The following is a 16107-nucleotide window of genomic DNA, read 5'->3' on the forward strand; positions in this document are numbered from 1 at the left end:
TATTCGTTCTTTGATTACACCATCTTATTTGCTGCTCAAACAACAGATTTCTGTAGAAGGCACTTTTGATTTGTCATATTAATTCCCTTCACAGAGGGTCATTATATTTCTTTTAGTGTCTAGTAAGATATATGGTAATGGTAATTCAAACATTAGTAGGAAAAGACAGCTGATACAATCAGTGATCAGGGCAACTTGATAAACATTTGGAAAAATAAAGTTAAATGCCTGTCTCACACCTTGCATGCAAGCTAAGTCTCTTCAGTCATGTCCGACTCTGTGTGAACCTATGGACTATAGCCTGCCAGGCTTCTGTGCATGGGGATTCTCCAGGCAAGAATACTGGAGTGGACTGCTCTGCCCTCCTCAGTGGGATCTTCTGACCCAGGGATCGAACATGCGTCTCTTTTGTCTCCTGCATTGGTAGGTGGGTTCTTTAATACTAGTGCCACCTGGGAAGCCCCAACCCCACACTTTACACCAAAGCAAATTTCAAATGATCTAAGAATGTCAAGGTAAACAAAAAAATAAAATCCAATGATGAAAGTATTGGATGAAAAAACCCAGAGATCATTACAGAAAAGATTTATAAATTTGACTACTAAAAATTTTTAAATTCTGTAAGGTCCAAAATAATATAAGCTCAAGAGAAAAGACAAGTCAGATAGGCATATTTGCAGATGACATTTACTCAATATATAAATTAACAGAGAAATAAAAAGAAAAAATAGAAATAAAAATGACCAAAGGATTTGAATAGATAGCTCCCACAAAAAAGAGATCTAAAAAGTCTATAAATGCATCAAAATATCTTCAACTTCTCTACTTAAAAAGCATGCAAACTAAACTTACTCCAAAATACTTTTTCACCTATCAGATTGGAAAAGATAAAACAGGTAATTAATTCCAGTGTTGTCAAGGATGTGAATAAACAGGCACTCTTATCCAGTTGGTAGGAATGCAAACTGGTATAACCTTTTGGAAAGCAATTAGGCAAGATTTATTTGCAGTGTTAGTATTTATATCCTGTTGATTCTGCAATTTCACATCTACCAATTTATTCAACAGAAATAGATTCATAAGTGCTCAAGAGATAAGCTTACAGGAAGCTTATTGGAGTATTGTATGTAAAATCAAAAAGCTGGAAACAACCCAGATATCCACTAGAAGGAGATTATAAAATAAAGTCCTGCACATCCATACAGTGTCATTAACAAGAATGACATTAATTCTAGGTGTTTAACATACAAATGAGCTTCAGCTGCATTGTCAAGTGAAAAAAAGCAAGTTGTAGAGCTGAATGAATAGTATGATCCTATTTGGGTAAAGTATGTTGATATGAACAAAGGAAAAACTCTAAAGAAATATTCACCAAATCATTAATCATGTCATACTAATTTCTGATCAGTGAGATTCTTTGGCCCTTTCATTTTCATTCCATTTACTATTTTTTCAACAAATATTTATTGATCACCTACTACTTGACAGCCAATGTACTAGATTCAAGGGATATGACGGTAAATACCCAAAGTCATGGAGCTAAAGAAGCCAATATTCTATATTTCTACAACACTGGAATTCTTACAACAAATATTATCATCTTATCAGGAAAAAAAGATATTTTAAGGTAAATCAATATTCTTTAGAGATTATTTCCACACTTCTTACCTCCCTGCTAATCCACTGCACCAATCTCTGGACCCCTGTTCTCTCTTTCCAAAGTTATTTCCTCCCTTTTTTTACAACTACCCAGATCTTATCCAGTCTTTCTGCCCAACTTGTGGTCAAGCTCTCCCATGAAGCTGTCAGTGACACCTCTGAACTCTGACACTTTACTCTGAATTGATGACGAAAGATTACAGTCTTCCCTGTTCCACAATCATGTGGGATTCCCTGGGGACCATCTTAACACACATAATGTCTGGCACAAAGGAGGCACTCAAAGTGGGCTGAACAGGGATTGTGCCTGTGATGCAGGTGCACCACTCAGCTGGCCCTTCAAGAGAACCTGCTTCTGGGAGGACAGCTGACTGAGAACCTCTAGCTGTGACATTCTTCCTGAGGCTACGCTTCCTTTGGCTTTTCCCAGTGACCAAGCATGGTGGGGACACCAGAAGCCAGCCATTTCTGTCTGATGCACGAAGCCTTAGCAGACTCCCTTTGCCTGGGCACTCCCCATTAGCCTGTTTGAGTCATCCCCAAAATTGCAGGGCAATCTGAAGCTCTTTCTACCCAAGCCTCCTTCCCTCCCACTCTCTTTTCCCCGTTATACCTGCATCTTGGTTTGAAGGCACTCCTTCTCTTTCCCGATTCTTTCCACCTTTATCCTATACAAGCATTTCTCCCAGGCGAAAACCATTATGGCATTTGATTCTCAGAGGACCCAGATCAAGATAAGGGTCAGTGAAAAAATCCTAGAAGAGAGTTCATAAATAATAAGACTGTAGATATACTTGCAGAAGAGATTTATGTACCAAGATGTGCTGGATCCACTCTTCAAAATCTCTGTGCACACAAATCACCTGAGAATGGTGTTGAAATGGATTCTGGTTCAATAGGTGTCTGGTGGACCCAAGAGCTGTATTTCTAAGAAGCTCCTAGGAGGTACTGATGCTGTTGGTCCAGGGACCAGTGTGAGCAGCAAGGGACTGGATTCTTTATTTGCCCCCTCAGTCTCTCCTCCCTGGGAGGGGCTGACTGTGAGGACCAGTAGGCTCTGTCAGTAGGCTCTGAACCTCTGGCTAACAGGTAGGTTTGGCCAATGAGGAGCACTGGCAAGAGATCAGGGGGCAGGAGGAGGATGAGGCCAGAGGTTTTACTCCTCTGGGGATTGCTTCTGCTGGGTTGCCATAGGATGGCTGCGCCCCTCTATCAGAGACCACAACTCTCATCAGGTACACTTCTCTAGTTTTCTCTCCTGCAGAACTCCAGTAACTGCTCTCTCCCTTCCCCCGGTAGGCCTGGATTGGTAATGGCTCCCTACTGTCATCAGCCTCTGAGTACTGCATCATCCCTTGTGGCTCTTCGTATCTGCCCACATATCTGTAATCAGTCCGTTAGTAAATGGTCCTCATTTCCCCAGCCAAATGTCCCATCTGTCACCTGCTGGGACCCTGACTGCTACAAGTGCCATTCAATGCAGATTTTTTTTTTTAATAACAGCAGAAAACTGGAAACAACCTAATTGTGCATCATTTAAAAATGATTAAATAAATTATGGTACATCTGCTTAATGGTGTTATATGTAACCATTAAAAAGGATGCAATAGATCTATATTCACAGGAAAAGATGCCTAAGCCACTAGTTCAGTGAAAAAAAGGGTGGGGGGGATGTTCAAAATAGCATGCATAGTAGGAACCCATTGCTTTAAAAAGTTAAAAAAAATTCATTTGTTAAGGCTTGGATTGCAAGTAACCACCACCCTGCTCAAGACAAACCTAACTGAAAAGAATTGGGAGATGGGGAGCAGTTCTGGCTCCATCTTTTTCTATCACTTGTCTCTGCTTTTCTGTATAGTGGCTTCACTCTCAGGCAAGACATCTTTAATTGGGGACAGAGCAAGCCCCAGCCTACTTATGACAGCTGAGGACCTCAGCAGAGAGGGTCTTCTTCCCATCTGCTTTGACAAGAAATCCTGGGCTGAAGGAATTGGAATGGGCTTGGACATACAGTAATCACTAAACTACTCAGACTGAGAGTGGAGGAAGGAAGCTCCCCCCAAAAAGAAGGTGTCTCTTTCCTGAGTAGGAGAGGCAAGACAGGTATAAACAACAGAGATCTACCCTAGAGGGAATATTTGTAGTAGACCTTTGTTATCCTTCTTGGCTGCCCAGCATCAAAACGCTTTCCTATCCAGGTACCCTACCTTCTGGGGCACCCACAGTGGAGCCTACCTCCCATTATGCATGCTGAAAATGCCAGAAATGCACTTTCCCAGCTCCCTTTCTGCAAGGCAAAACACACGACCTGGTCAGGCCACTCAGATGCTCCCATCTCTGGCTCGGACTCTGAAGACAGTGACACCAAAAAGGGCCTGTGCAGACTCCATCCTGGTGTAAGATGCAGCTTGACATGATTTGGGGCACTGTTCTTGGTTGTGGAGCCTTTGGGCTGGTTCTCTGCCCCTTGTGGGACCTGTGAACTATGAACAAAACCTCATATTAAATCCCCTTTCTTCTTAAATTATCCAGAGAGTTAATTTCTGCTACTTGCAATCAAGAAGCTTGATTAATGCCTATAAATAGGTGTACATGTTAGAATACATATGAAATGTCTTTGTAAAGATAAAATAAATGTGAATATTGGTTACCTGCGGGAAGTAGGACTGGGAAAGTGGAAAAGGGAAAGAAGCTTTTGCTTTCGCTTTATGCCCTTTTGTACTGTTGGAATTTTCTTTTTTGTACCATGTATCTTACTTCTATAAACAACTAGTTAGTAAAGTACAAGAAAAGACACCTTAATAAATAGAATAATACAAGGAAGCAGTTGCTCGGGATTTTCAAGGAACCAAGTCTTCATTAGACATTGAGAAGGAAGTTGTTCTCATCTGTATTGATGAGAGCCAAATGAAGCCAAATCTGGAAATGAGTGACTGTGTACACTCACACCTTGTTTTATTTTGCTTTCCTTTATCGTGCTTCCCAGATGTGGCATCTTTTATAGAGTGAAGGTTTGTGGCAACCCAGCATGGAGCAAGTCTATGAGCACCATTTTCCCACCAGTATTTGCCTACTTTGTATCACTGTCACATTTTGGTAATTCTTGCAGTATTTCCAACTTTTTCATTATGATTTCATCTGTTATGGTCATCTGTGATCAGTGATTTTTGATGTTAACTATTGCAAAAAGATTACAACTCACTGAGGGCATAGATGATGCTTAGCACTTTTCGCAATAAAATATTTTTAAATTAAGGTATTTACATTGTGTTTTCAGACTATGGCACACTTACTACAGTACAGTGTAAACATAACTTTGATATGCACTGGGAAACCAAAAGTCACACAACCCACCTTTCTGCAACAGCTTGGCACTAAACCCACATTATCTCTGAGATATCACTGTACCACCTCCAAAACTGCCAAAGTGATTGGCTCTGCCCCTGTTAACTCACCTGCTCAAACATGTTCCATGATTATCCATTACTCACAGAATAAATCCCTGGTACTGAAGCATTTTGTAACCCGAGCCCCGTGTACTTTCAAGACGTCCCCTCATTTTACTCTTCACCTAAAAGACTCTCTTCCAGCCCACAGGCCCAGACCCTAAGGGCATTACCACCTTCTTTTGATCTGCCAAAGCCACGACCCTTATTCCTTCCTCACGCCCTCATCCAGTTTTGTTCTGTATTATAATTCTACATACACAACATAGTCCTTTTAACAATAATGTACTAAACACCTACTCAACATCTAGCTTTTTGCTAGACTTTGGGGCCACATCTCACAGTTTATGGAAACCAATTACCCCAGATCAGAATGTTAACCTCTGTTATTGTGATGAATGGGAACGTAGCGTAAAGCAATTTGCTGGCCGGGCTGCTCTTATTAGAAACTTTGTCTTTCCCTCTGCCTGGATTGCACTCTCCACATATCAGCGTTACTTGATCACTCAGTTCCTTCAGGTCTCTGTGAAAATGTCACCTTTTCAGTGATTTCTTTTCTACCCAATCTATTATAAAACGACATCCCAGCCTTTAGTCCATTTACTTGGATTTTGTTATGTTCTGTTTCTTGTTTAAAAACACATAATAATTTAACATACAAGTTACTTACTTGCTTGTGCCTGTCTCTTTCCACTGTCAGGCCCAGAATGGCAGGGAATTTTATTTTCCATTCCCTGCAGTTTCTCCAGCACCTAAAACAGTGCCTGGCACATAGTAGGCACTCAATAAATACTTCTTGAGATAGAGAACTGGACTAGATGTCAGAAAACCTGGGTCCCAGTCACAGCTTTCCAGCATGACAGTTGTGTGGCCTTTAGCCAGACAAAATGTCTTCAAGCCTTAGTTGTTGTACAGTTGCTAAGTTGTGTCCAACTCTTTGTGACCCCAAGGACTATACCAGGCCAGTCCTCCATGTCCCTTACTATCTCCAGAGTTTGTCCAAGTTCATGTCCATTGAGTCCTTGATGCCATCCAACCATCTCATCCTCTGTTGCCCTCTTCTCCTTCTGTCTTCAATCTTTCCCAGCATCAGGGTCTTTTCCAATGAGTGGGCTGTTCATATCAGCCTTAGTTACGCCGTAAATTGGAGGTGATAGTCTGGGCCCTTCCCCGTGGCCGACAGCATTGCTGTTGAGGATCAAACAGTGAGTCTCAAACTTTAACGTGCTTTAGAATCACCTAGAGGGCTTAAGATACAAGTGACAGGACTCCATATTCGGTTTCCGATTCAGTAGGTCTGGGTAAGATGAGAAAACTTGCATTTGTAAAATGTCGCAGATGGTGGTGCTTCAAGAACCACTGATGAAGAGACACGAAGGTATAGGAGGTGCTTGTAACCCTAACGCCTGTCCCAGACAAGAACGGCACTGATGGCCGGGCAGGACATTGTGGGAAGACAGAGTGGACCCAACTGTACCTTAACTCAGTCAACGACCATTTAGGAGGCGCCACGTTAGTGCCGGGTGCCGAGGGTCAGCGGCGCGTGCCACAGGCCTCTGAGGCTGTGGTCTCAGACCTCGGCCCAATGGTCGGGAGCTCGCAGCGTGAGGAGGGCTGGAGAGGCCGCTCCGACCTCCGTACGGGGCAGGAAGTCTCTGGAGCTGCGAGGAGGACCCCAAGCGGGCGCCGAAAACTCAAAGCCGAACTCGCAAGCTCGGCGGCGGACGCTGCCTGGAGCTTCCCGGAACCCGCGGTCCACCCCCGCCCGGTTCCCCGCCCCCGGTGCGGGCTATTGAGGCGCGCTCTCGCCCCGGGCGCGCGCCGGGCACACAGTAGGCGCGCGCCCCGGCGCTCCGCGCACGGTCGGCACACAGTAGGCGCGCGGGCCGGCGGAAGTGGGCGCCGGCGTGCGGTATCCGGGGGCGGAGCTGGCGCGGCTCGCCCGGCAGACAGACCCGGGCCGCGGGCCGCAATGGGTGAGGGCGGGTTGCCCCCGGCCTTCCAGCTGCTGCTGCGCGCCTGTGATCAGGGCGACACGGAGACTGCGCGGCGGCTGCTGGAGCCGGGGGCTGCGGAACCCGCGGAGCGCGGCTTGGAGCCCGAGGCGGGCGCGGAGCCGGCGGGGCCCGAGGCGGCCGGGCCCGGGGCGGCGGCCGGAGCGCCGGTGCCCGTGGACTGCTCGGACGAGGCGGGCAACACGGCGCTGCAGTTCGCTGCGGCCGGGGGCCACGAGCCGCTGGTGCGCTTCCTGCTGCGACGCGGCGCCTCGGTCAACAGCCGCAACCACTACGGCTGGAGCGCACTCATGCAGGCGGCCAGGTGAGGGGGTCGGGGGTGCCATGGAGCCTGGGTGGTGTCTAATGACCCCCTGGGCGCGGGTGGGCTCAGGCGGTCGAACCTGCCCGGCGGCCTCCAGCAGACGCTCCGGGAGGTTAAGAGTGAAGTACTGATTCGAGAGAGTTGAAACTTTGAGCAGCTAGGGATACGAGCTAGAAGCGGACGCGCTTTTTAATAACGTAAAATTAGAATCCGAAAAGCATCGGCCTTTCAAACACAGAATCTGGAGACAGCAAATAGAATCTTAGCGACTTAGAAGCTCAGTGATGTTCATTGCAGCAAGGGTTTCCCAAAGAACCTACCTACCCACCCTGGCTTGGTGTTGGGGATGCTGCGGTACTCAGATAAAGTCCCCACGGAAGCAGTATGCCAGTGGGCGGGCCAGGCCAAGGAACAGACTTCATGGGGGACAATCTGAGGGAGCTCTTGGAGAGCCGACTTAGTTTCAGGAAGTGAGGGAAGGTTTCAGGTAAGGATGAGGTATATATTGTCGAGACCTAAGGATACCTGGATAGAGGGAGTGAAAGATGGGTGATAGGTGCAAAGGTTTGGGAGCTAAAGTGAAATATGCATTCGTAGGACTGCTAGAACAGTGTTGTGGCTGGAAGGGGTTGGGAGTAGTGGGAGATGAGTCTTCTCTGGAGAGAAAGAGGCAGATGCCTGGTGGCAAGGCTGGGAAAAGTGACAGTTCGTAAGGGCACTGGGGAGTAATGGAGTGTTCTAGGCAGAGCAAGTGACAGAATGAGATTTATGTTTGGAAAGATCACTTTTACTGCAGTTTGAGGATGGCTTGGAGGAGTGAGCTAGAATCAGAACGTCTGGTTAGGAAGGGATTGCAGCAACACAGAAAGAGGTGATGGTGGCCTGGACCAGAGCAGAGATGGCTCTGGGAGAGCAAAGAAATGAGTTTGAGATGTATTCAGGAAATAGGATGAACCAGACTTGAAATTCTGGTATAAAGAAACTCTGGGGGGACTTCCCTGGTGGGCCAGTGGGAGGCCCAGGTTCAATCCTTGGTCAGTGAGACAGTTCCCACATGCCACAACTAAAGATCCTGCGTGCCGCAACTAAGGCCCCGTGCAGCCAAATAAATAAATTTTTTTTTTTTTTTTAAAGAAGAATCTCAGGTATACTGTGAGGTCTCACTCCTATCAGCCATCTACTTAGATCCTACCCAGTTTCTTGGAGAAATTTCCCAAGGAAGGAACAGAGGTCATTTGTAAGTTTGATGAAAGTGAAAGTGAATGTCGCTCAGTCCTGTCTGACTCTTTGCGACCCCATGGACTACACAGTCTGTGGAATTCTCTAGACCGGAATACTGGAGTGGGTAGCCATTCTTTTCTTCAGGGAATCTTCCAAACCTAGGGATCGAACCAGGTCTCCCGCATTGCAGGCAGATTCTTTACTGGATGAGCCACCAGGGAAGCACAGGAATACTGGAATGGGTAGCCTATCCCTCCTTCTCCAGAGGATCTTCCTGACCCAGGAATCGAACCAGGGTCTCCTGCATTGCAGGTTGATTCTTTACCAGCTGAGCTATTAGGTAATTTTGATGGATATTGCCAGATTGCTGTCCATGCAGGTGTATTAACTTTCCAATGGCTGCTGTAGCAACTTATTACAAAGCTAGCAGCAACCACATCACTCTGACTCCTGCTTCGTCATCACATTTTCTAACTCCTCTACCTCCCTCTTCTGCTTTTAAAGATCACTTGTGATTCCATTGAGCTCATCTGGATAATAATCTCCCCATCTCAAGGTCAGCTGATTAATTTCCCCTTTCCCACAGAATTTAACAGGTTCTGGGAATTAGGATCTGGACAACTTTGGGGAGCCCATTACTCTGCTGACACAGTAGTGGTACCAGTTTACCCTCCCTGAAACAGTGTCTATGAGTGCCTGTTTTTCTACAATCTCTCCAACAGAGTATATTATTAAACTTTTGGATTTTTGCGTCTGATGAATGAAAAATATTTCAGTGTGGCTGTGATTTGTACTTGTTAAACTGAGTGAAGTAAAACATCTTTCCATATGTATGAGCCATTTGATTTTCTCAAAGGCATTGAAATCACAACATTCTTACCCATAATCTTCTCATTATGACCCAGTTATATTTTATTTCTGAGTTCATTTCCAAGTGTCACACGGTTGTTCCAATCTAATTTGTATTGCAGGAAAATTTTCATTGTGCATTATTTTCAAATATGTCATTTTCAACTGCTTTGTGATATATCATCCACGGGCAGTACTGTGCTTTGCTTAACCATACCTTAGCCCTCAGGCATTTATTTCAGTCTGTAATCACCTAGGGAGCGCCTCCCAGCCGTAACACTTGGCTGCCCATTCGCATGGGTAATGCAGTGTGTTATGCATCTATCAGTCAGGGACCCTTCGTCTTAAGACACCTGATTTCTTGTCCAGCACTCTCTGGGGGTGCCCATAATGTCTTTTGGGCTATGGACCTTACTTCTGAGGTTCCCTGTCTCTTTTCGTGGCCCCATCCACTCTTCCAGGCTTTAAAACTCCAGGTAAGTCCTCATTCCAGTACCTGTCTGTGCCATCCTGTCTCCCTTTCCCCTCTGTCTTAGTCCAGGGCACACATTTATAAGTGGCTTCCTACTGCTGTCTCTTCTTCCAAGTGTGCCTGCTGTAATCCCTCCTCTGTAGAGCTTCCAGATCTTTCTGAAATGACTGTCTGGTTGTGTGTGTCCTGCAGTGGCTCCCTTGATCGGGATGGCCAAGCACATGGCTGCGTGCTGACACATTCCAGTCTTGTGTTTTGCCTCCGTGACAGCAGATGTGCCTCAGCAATGGTGGTTCCGGCAGCCACCACTTTCAACGAAGTGAGCATCTATTTATTGTCACAGCTCTCTGTGTTCCAGAGCTCATCACTGGATCAGGACCACCAGAGACCCTGTGCCTGGACTGCAGCTGGGTCTCTTCTGAATGTTTCAGCATCAGAGATGGTGTCATTCTTGTTGTTGTTTTTTTTTTCCTGTTCTTAAAACAACCTTTATTGAGTACTTATTTTGTGTCAAGCTCTGTGCTAAGTGCTGCAAATTAGTTAGTTCATTCAGTCTATGCAAAATCTGAGGAAATACTACTGCTGTCTTCACCATTTTACAGATAAAGAATTGAGGCTCAGAGAAGTTAGTTCACTTGTCCAAGGCCACACAGCTGTGAAGGGATAGAGTCAGATTCACACCTAGGCAGGTGCTCCAGAGCCTGTGCTCCCAGCTATGAGTCCCTTAACTCACTGTTTTCCTCTTGGTATTGGCAACAAGGAAGCCACTCACCAAATTTGCTTAACACTAAAGGGACAGGTTGTGTGGTGTTTATTTTGGCTCCAATTTTACCCTCGACTTCCTTACTTTCCTTCTCCTGCCCTTCACTTCTCTGCCTGCCAGCGTGGCAGAGCTGGCCTCTCCACCCAGGGCTCTCTGAGAGTGGGAGTATATGCCAGGTCTTTCAACACAGGTGTTAATTGCTGAAATTAATTGATAATCGTAACAGCTGCTCAGAAAGCCCCAAGCTTCCCTATCTTCAGTAATTACCTGTTAGAAAGTTAGCATCCCTCAAATTATCTCAGTCTTCATTGAATCATTTTTTATATTTTCAGCCTAATTCTCAGTGGCCTCTTGGGCTACTCCTGAATTCAGAAAGCATTCCGAGTGTAGGCATCCTGCTCAGATTTAGGCCTTTCCTTCCTCTGTGAGTTTGTTATACCAGAAGAACTGGAGTTTCAGATCTTAGGGTCTAGGTTCAAGTTTTGACTCAATCGCTTCCAAACTGAGAGATTCTGGATTATTGCTTTCCATTGTAATCTTCAGATTCCTCATCTGTGAAATACATTATTAGCAGTTTATCTCAGGGCTTACTAAGATCCAATAGATAAAAACAGGATAGTATCTTGTTATCTGCTGCTAGATTTTTATCTCATGCTTGATGACTAAATAGTGTAATCTTTTATAGTTATCGAACCAATTCTTCAGCTATTTCTGTTGCCTGTTTTGACCATCCTGTTTGGTTATGCCAAGTGTTCATTCACTCATTCATTTGACAGAATTGCCTGAGCTCTGCTGGAGTGCAGTCTAATGGGAAGACATAATTATAGAAGGAGGGCCCAGGCACATCAGTAAGGGTAAAGACAGGGGATGGTGGGTTTTCAGGTGAGTTGCACCTGAGCTGATGTGGGGGAAGCCACTCAGAGGACGTGGGATCTGAACTGAGTCCTGCAGCAGGATAAAGGATGTGCTTAGTCAATAAGGACAGGAGGGTCAGAAAGGCAGGATGGCAGAGGCGTGACAGAGAATAATTGCCGAGTGTAGGTGAGCACAGCTGGAGTACAGCGTGGGATTTGGGAAGAAATGAAGTTGACAAAGTTGGCAGTCCTTTCCGGGCAATGGGATGTGGGGCAGTAGCCATGAGATTTAGGTTTGGAGAATATCATCATGAAGGACGGGCAGGGAGACAGGCTGCAGTTATAGCTCTCTGCCTTTTTGTCAGATTCTGTCCACTCTTGGAAAAGGGGAAGGACAGGCCTGGCCCCTCTGCAGCTGGGGAAGCCAGTTCACCAAGTGCTCCCTCCACACTCTGCAGGTGGGGTGACCCAGTGCTGTTAAGGTTCATGGCCCAGAAGGTATTTGTAAGTTCAGAACATTGTTCAGCCTTGGCTCTGCCTCCACAGGGAGGAGGGAGGAACCTGGGTTTAGATGAGAGACAAAACCGCTTCCGGAAAGGAGGAAGCGCCACAAGGGATTCATTCAAACGCTGCTGCACAGATGCTGGCCTCCTGCTGACATTACCGTCTTGTAAAACCTGGTGGGGGGTTGGGTAGGGGTAGGGGGCCCTTCCAGCTCTGAGCCCAGAAAGAGCGCACTAGAAAGAGTGTATTTGCGTTTGCAAATGCTGCAAAACAGAATTCTTCTGCCCTCTGGTGGCAGAAGAAGGAAGAGATTTTACTGGGAGTTGTCTGTTTTCCTCTTCCTGGTATCAGAGTTGGTGGGTACATTGTCTGTCTCCCCAGTAGGGGAGGTTGCTCAAGTTTCCCTGGAGAGGGTCTGGCCCAGACCAGATTCTCAGCCGCCAGCAAGGGACATTCCAGCCAGCAGAGGGCATCAGGCCTCTGGGAAGAGGTGCCCCAGGCCGCCTCTGCTGACCACAGCTATGCCACACCTCTTGGCATGGGGTCTGTGGACTTTCTGTGCATGTGTGTTTGGGGCTGGGGAGGGTAGATGTGAGTCAGACGTGGGCCCTGCCCCTGGGGAGTGAGAGCACAGCCAGAGAGGCAGCTTACCCAGCTCTGAAGCAGAATCACATGAACTCTCTGCCATGTGGGAAGCAGCGAGGTGTGGGGCAGCAGGATTCAGACAGACTGGGTTTCTGACCCTGTGGATGTCGCTCACCAGCTGGGTGACCTTGGCACATTGTGTAATGTAAAAATGTTTAACTGATTGCCATTCTAATAGCTGACATTTATGTAGTGCTTCCTTTGGACAAGCACTGTTCTAGGTGCTTTATGTATATTATATATTTATATATATTAACTCATTTAATCCTCCACAGCTCTTTTAGTAGACACAGTCATATCCCCACTTTAGAGATGAGGAAGTGAAGGCACAAAGAAGTTAAAGTTCTTTGTCCAGGATATGCAGTGGATGGCAGAGCTGGATTCGAAACTAGACAGGGCAGTGTCTCGCCTTTGTGTTGGTGTAGACACAGGGCCAGCACAGTGCCTAGCACCAGAGGAAGGCCTTTCACTATAAGCAGCTATTACAACGTTAAAAATTAATGGTTCAATAATTAATAATTTAACAATGGATGCTCAGTCACTCAGTCATGTCCAACTCTTTGCGACCCCATGTATTACAGCCTGCCAGGCTTCTCTGTCCATGGGGATTCTCCAGGCAAGAATACTAGAGTGGGTTGCCATGCCCTCCTGCAGGGGATCTTTCCAGTCCAGGGATAGAACCCAGGTCTCCTGCGTTGCAGGAGTATTCTTTATTGACTGAGCTACCAGGGAATCCCTGAACAGTTTATAAGTAAGTGATTGCATGAGCTTTCTCCTCATCGGGTGACTTGCGTCACTAATTGTCCGTCTCCCGGCAGATTTGGGCACGCGAGCGTAGCACATCTTCTTTTGGATCATGGGGCTGATGTCAATGCCCAGAACCGCCTGGGGGCCAGTGTGCTCACCGTGGCCTCTCGGGGTGGACACCTGGGCGTGGTAAAGCTGCTCCTGGAAGCTGGTGCCTTTGTGGACCATCACAAACCCTCAGGCGAGGGGGACAGCGGGGACGAGCTGCTGGACATCACGGCCCTGATGGCTGCCATCCAGCATGGACATGAGGCCGTGGTGCGTCTGCTGATGGAGTGGGGCGCAGACCCCAACCATGAGGCCCGGACTGTGGGCTGGAGCCCGCTGATGCTGTCAGCGCTCATCGGGAAGCTTGGCATGACTCAGCAGCTAGTGGAGAAGGGGGCCAACCCCGACCACCTCAGCGTGCTAGAGAAGACTGCCTTCGAGGTGGCGCTTGACCGCAAACACAGGGACGTGGCCGACTACCTGGACCCGCTGACCACCGTCAGGCCCAAGACAGGTCAGGCTGTGCTACCACCAACCTACCCACTCATCCCACCGTGGCTTCCCAGAGGACCCCGATTTGTGTTTAAACAGTAAAAGCCAAGGGTTGCCCAAACAAAAGGGCCTGCAAAAATCATAGTCCAGCCCGCGGGGCAGGGGAACTTAAAACGTGGCATGCAGGTGCCTGGCCCACCCTCCAGAGAGTGATCTGTAGCTCTCGGAAGAGCCTGGACTCCTGCACAGCAAGGCCTCTCCCTCCTAACCAGATGATTCTGGTGTAGGAGGTTCTGGGACCCTTCTAGAAAGTGGTCAGCAAACTTTTCTGAGAAGGACCAGAGAAACAAATATTGTAGGCTTTGTGGGCTGTACAGTCTGTTGCAACTCCTCAGTTTTGCTAGAGTAGAAGCAGCCTACGTGATATGTCAAGGGTGGGTGGGGCCATGTTCCAGGAAAACTCTAATTCTAAAAACAGGCGTAGGGGCAGGTTTGGCAACCTCAGCTCTTAGGGCACTGTGCCTAACCTCAGCTGCCAATGACCAGTCCCCAAAGACTAATTCACAGAAAATTCAGCCTACTTTTAAGTTGTGTTTTTTCAGCATCTATTAGTGTGTCCTGTTTCTTTTTTCTTTTTGCCATCTTTCTGGCATATGAAGAGCTGTCTAAGCACTCCTTAGCAATCTGCCACAGAACATACCATGTTTTAAAACCCCTAATTCATCATGTGTAACACAGCATGTAATGTAGAGTTGCACAGCCGCAGTGCCCTCTGTCAGTAATGGGTCTGATTTCTGCATCACTCCTGAGACAGCCCGAGCTGTAAGGCCAGGCTGCAGCATGTGAGCATTTAAGGCTGAAAGGTAAAAATTGGAAGAAAAGGTCTTCAGACAAACTGGCTAAAAAGACTTGAAAGTGTTGCAGAGTTTGATGCCATCCAGAGAATACGCACATAGTCCCGTCAATGAAATTGTGAATCAACTGCACTTCAACTTAAAAAAAATTCAAGTGGCCCATTAAAAAAAAAAAGAAAACCCATCAATCAAAAGATGTTGCAAATTTGAGAAATGCTTATTAGAAATACACTGTCCAGTCAGAAAACTCTGAAATAAACATGTTGTAAAACCACGTAACAACAGAGATGGCAAAAATGAAGAGGACACCAAAACAGAAGGGAAAAAGAAGTAAAGTCTAAGAAAACCTGCCTGAAGCCAGGAGACCTCTTTCCTTTGCACGGATGGGGACAGTGAGGGCCAGAGAGGAGTGGAGGCTGGTCACAGGTCACTCACCTGTTAAAAGCTGTGTGACACTTAAAGGGTGGGGGGGGTTCCGTGGGAAAGCACAGGGATGTGACCCCACCCAGCTCCAGCCTTTGTGGGGCCTCTGGGATCTGGACACGCTTGGAACTCTCTCTTAGCCTCCCTGTGTCTCTTGTGTAGAATGGAGTCAGTGGCAACTACCAGGAGGTCATGAGCAGAAAACAAGCTGGCCTCTGGTATGCGAGCCCTCTGGCCAGAACGTGGCAGTTCAGCATCAGGTCCTGGGCAGAGCTGCAGTTAGGAGTTAGGGCTCCGGTCTCACCCAGGGTGTTTTTCTTGACTCAAGGCCACTGCCCTCGTTTAAAGGCTTTGGGTGGTGTGATTATAGCCGAGATGGGAAAGGGAACTGCCTCCTCCCGTCCCTGCTGTGCCTCCACGCCTGACGGGCAGGCTCTTACCTCTGCCTTGGGGGCGTTCATCCATGTTGCAGGTGAGGGAGGTCAGGCGACTTGCTCAAGGCCTCTGCCCTGGGAGTGGATGGTTGGGGACGTGTGCCCCACCTATGGGTGCTGAGCTGTACCTCTTGTGCAGCTGATTCCTCCTTCCTCAGATTCCTCCAGCTGGGTTTCTGGGGTCTTGGCTCCCCACGAGCCTCCTTATGGACTGCCCTGGCACTCTGGGGAAGCAATGCCCTACTCTCTTCAGAATGTGGAGGTGCAGACACAGTGGTGGGTGTAGCCAAGGTCACCCTCTACCTGGCTCCACCTGGCCTTGACCGTGCTGGCTGGGGGACCTTGGACCAGTTGCCTCCATCCTCCAAGCTTCCATT

General features: G+C 47.3%; 1 protein-coding gene and 1 long non-coding RNA gene across 9 annotated transcripts in view; one reads left to right on the plus strand and one right to left on the minus strand.

Annotated features, from left to right (window-relative positions):
• Positions 1-673: 673 nt before the first annotated feature.
• Positions 674-6848, minus strand: LOC114112967 (uncharacterized). Of its 2 annotated transcripts, XR_003588096.3 has the most exons (3): positions 5776-6848; positions 3895-4142; positions 674-2414 (listed from the first exon to the last, which is right to left on the minus strand). It is a non-coding gene; the product is annotated as an uncharacterized LOC114112967 (long non-coding RNA). The 2 variants fall into 2 exon arrangements; XR_009599195.1 differs by having other exon boundaries at positions 674-4142.
• A 175-nt stretch (positions 6849-7023) lies between these two features.
• Positions 7024-16107, plus strand: part of ANKS6 (ankyrin repeat and sterile alpha motif domain containing 6) — a 51141-nt gene continuing 42057 nt past the window's right edge. For all 7 annotated transcript variants that reach the window (XM_042243204.2, XM_042243206.2, XM_060409274.1 and 4 more), the window contains exons 1-2: positions 7024-7424; positions 13551-14041. In XM_042243204.2, coding sequence (XP_042099138.1) covers positions 7078-7424; positions 13551-14041 — 838 coding nt within the window. In that variant the 5' untranslated portion in view covers positions 7024-7077. The remainder of the gene's footprint in view (positions 7425-13550; positions 14042-16107) is intronic.

The sequence above is a fragment of the Ovis aries genome, chromosome 2, assembly GCF_016772045.2.
Source record: "Ovis aries strain OAR_USU_Benz2616 breed Rambouillet chromosome 2, ARS-UI_Ramb_v3.0, whole genome shotgun sequence".
Lineage (NCBI taxonomy): Eukaryota > Metazoa > Chordata > Mammalia > Artiodactyla > Bovidae > Ovis > Ovis aries.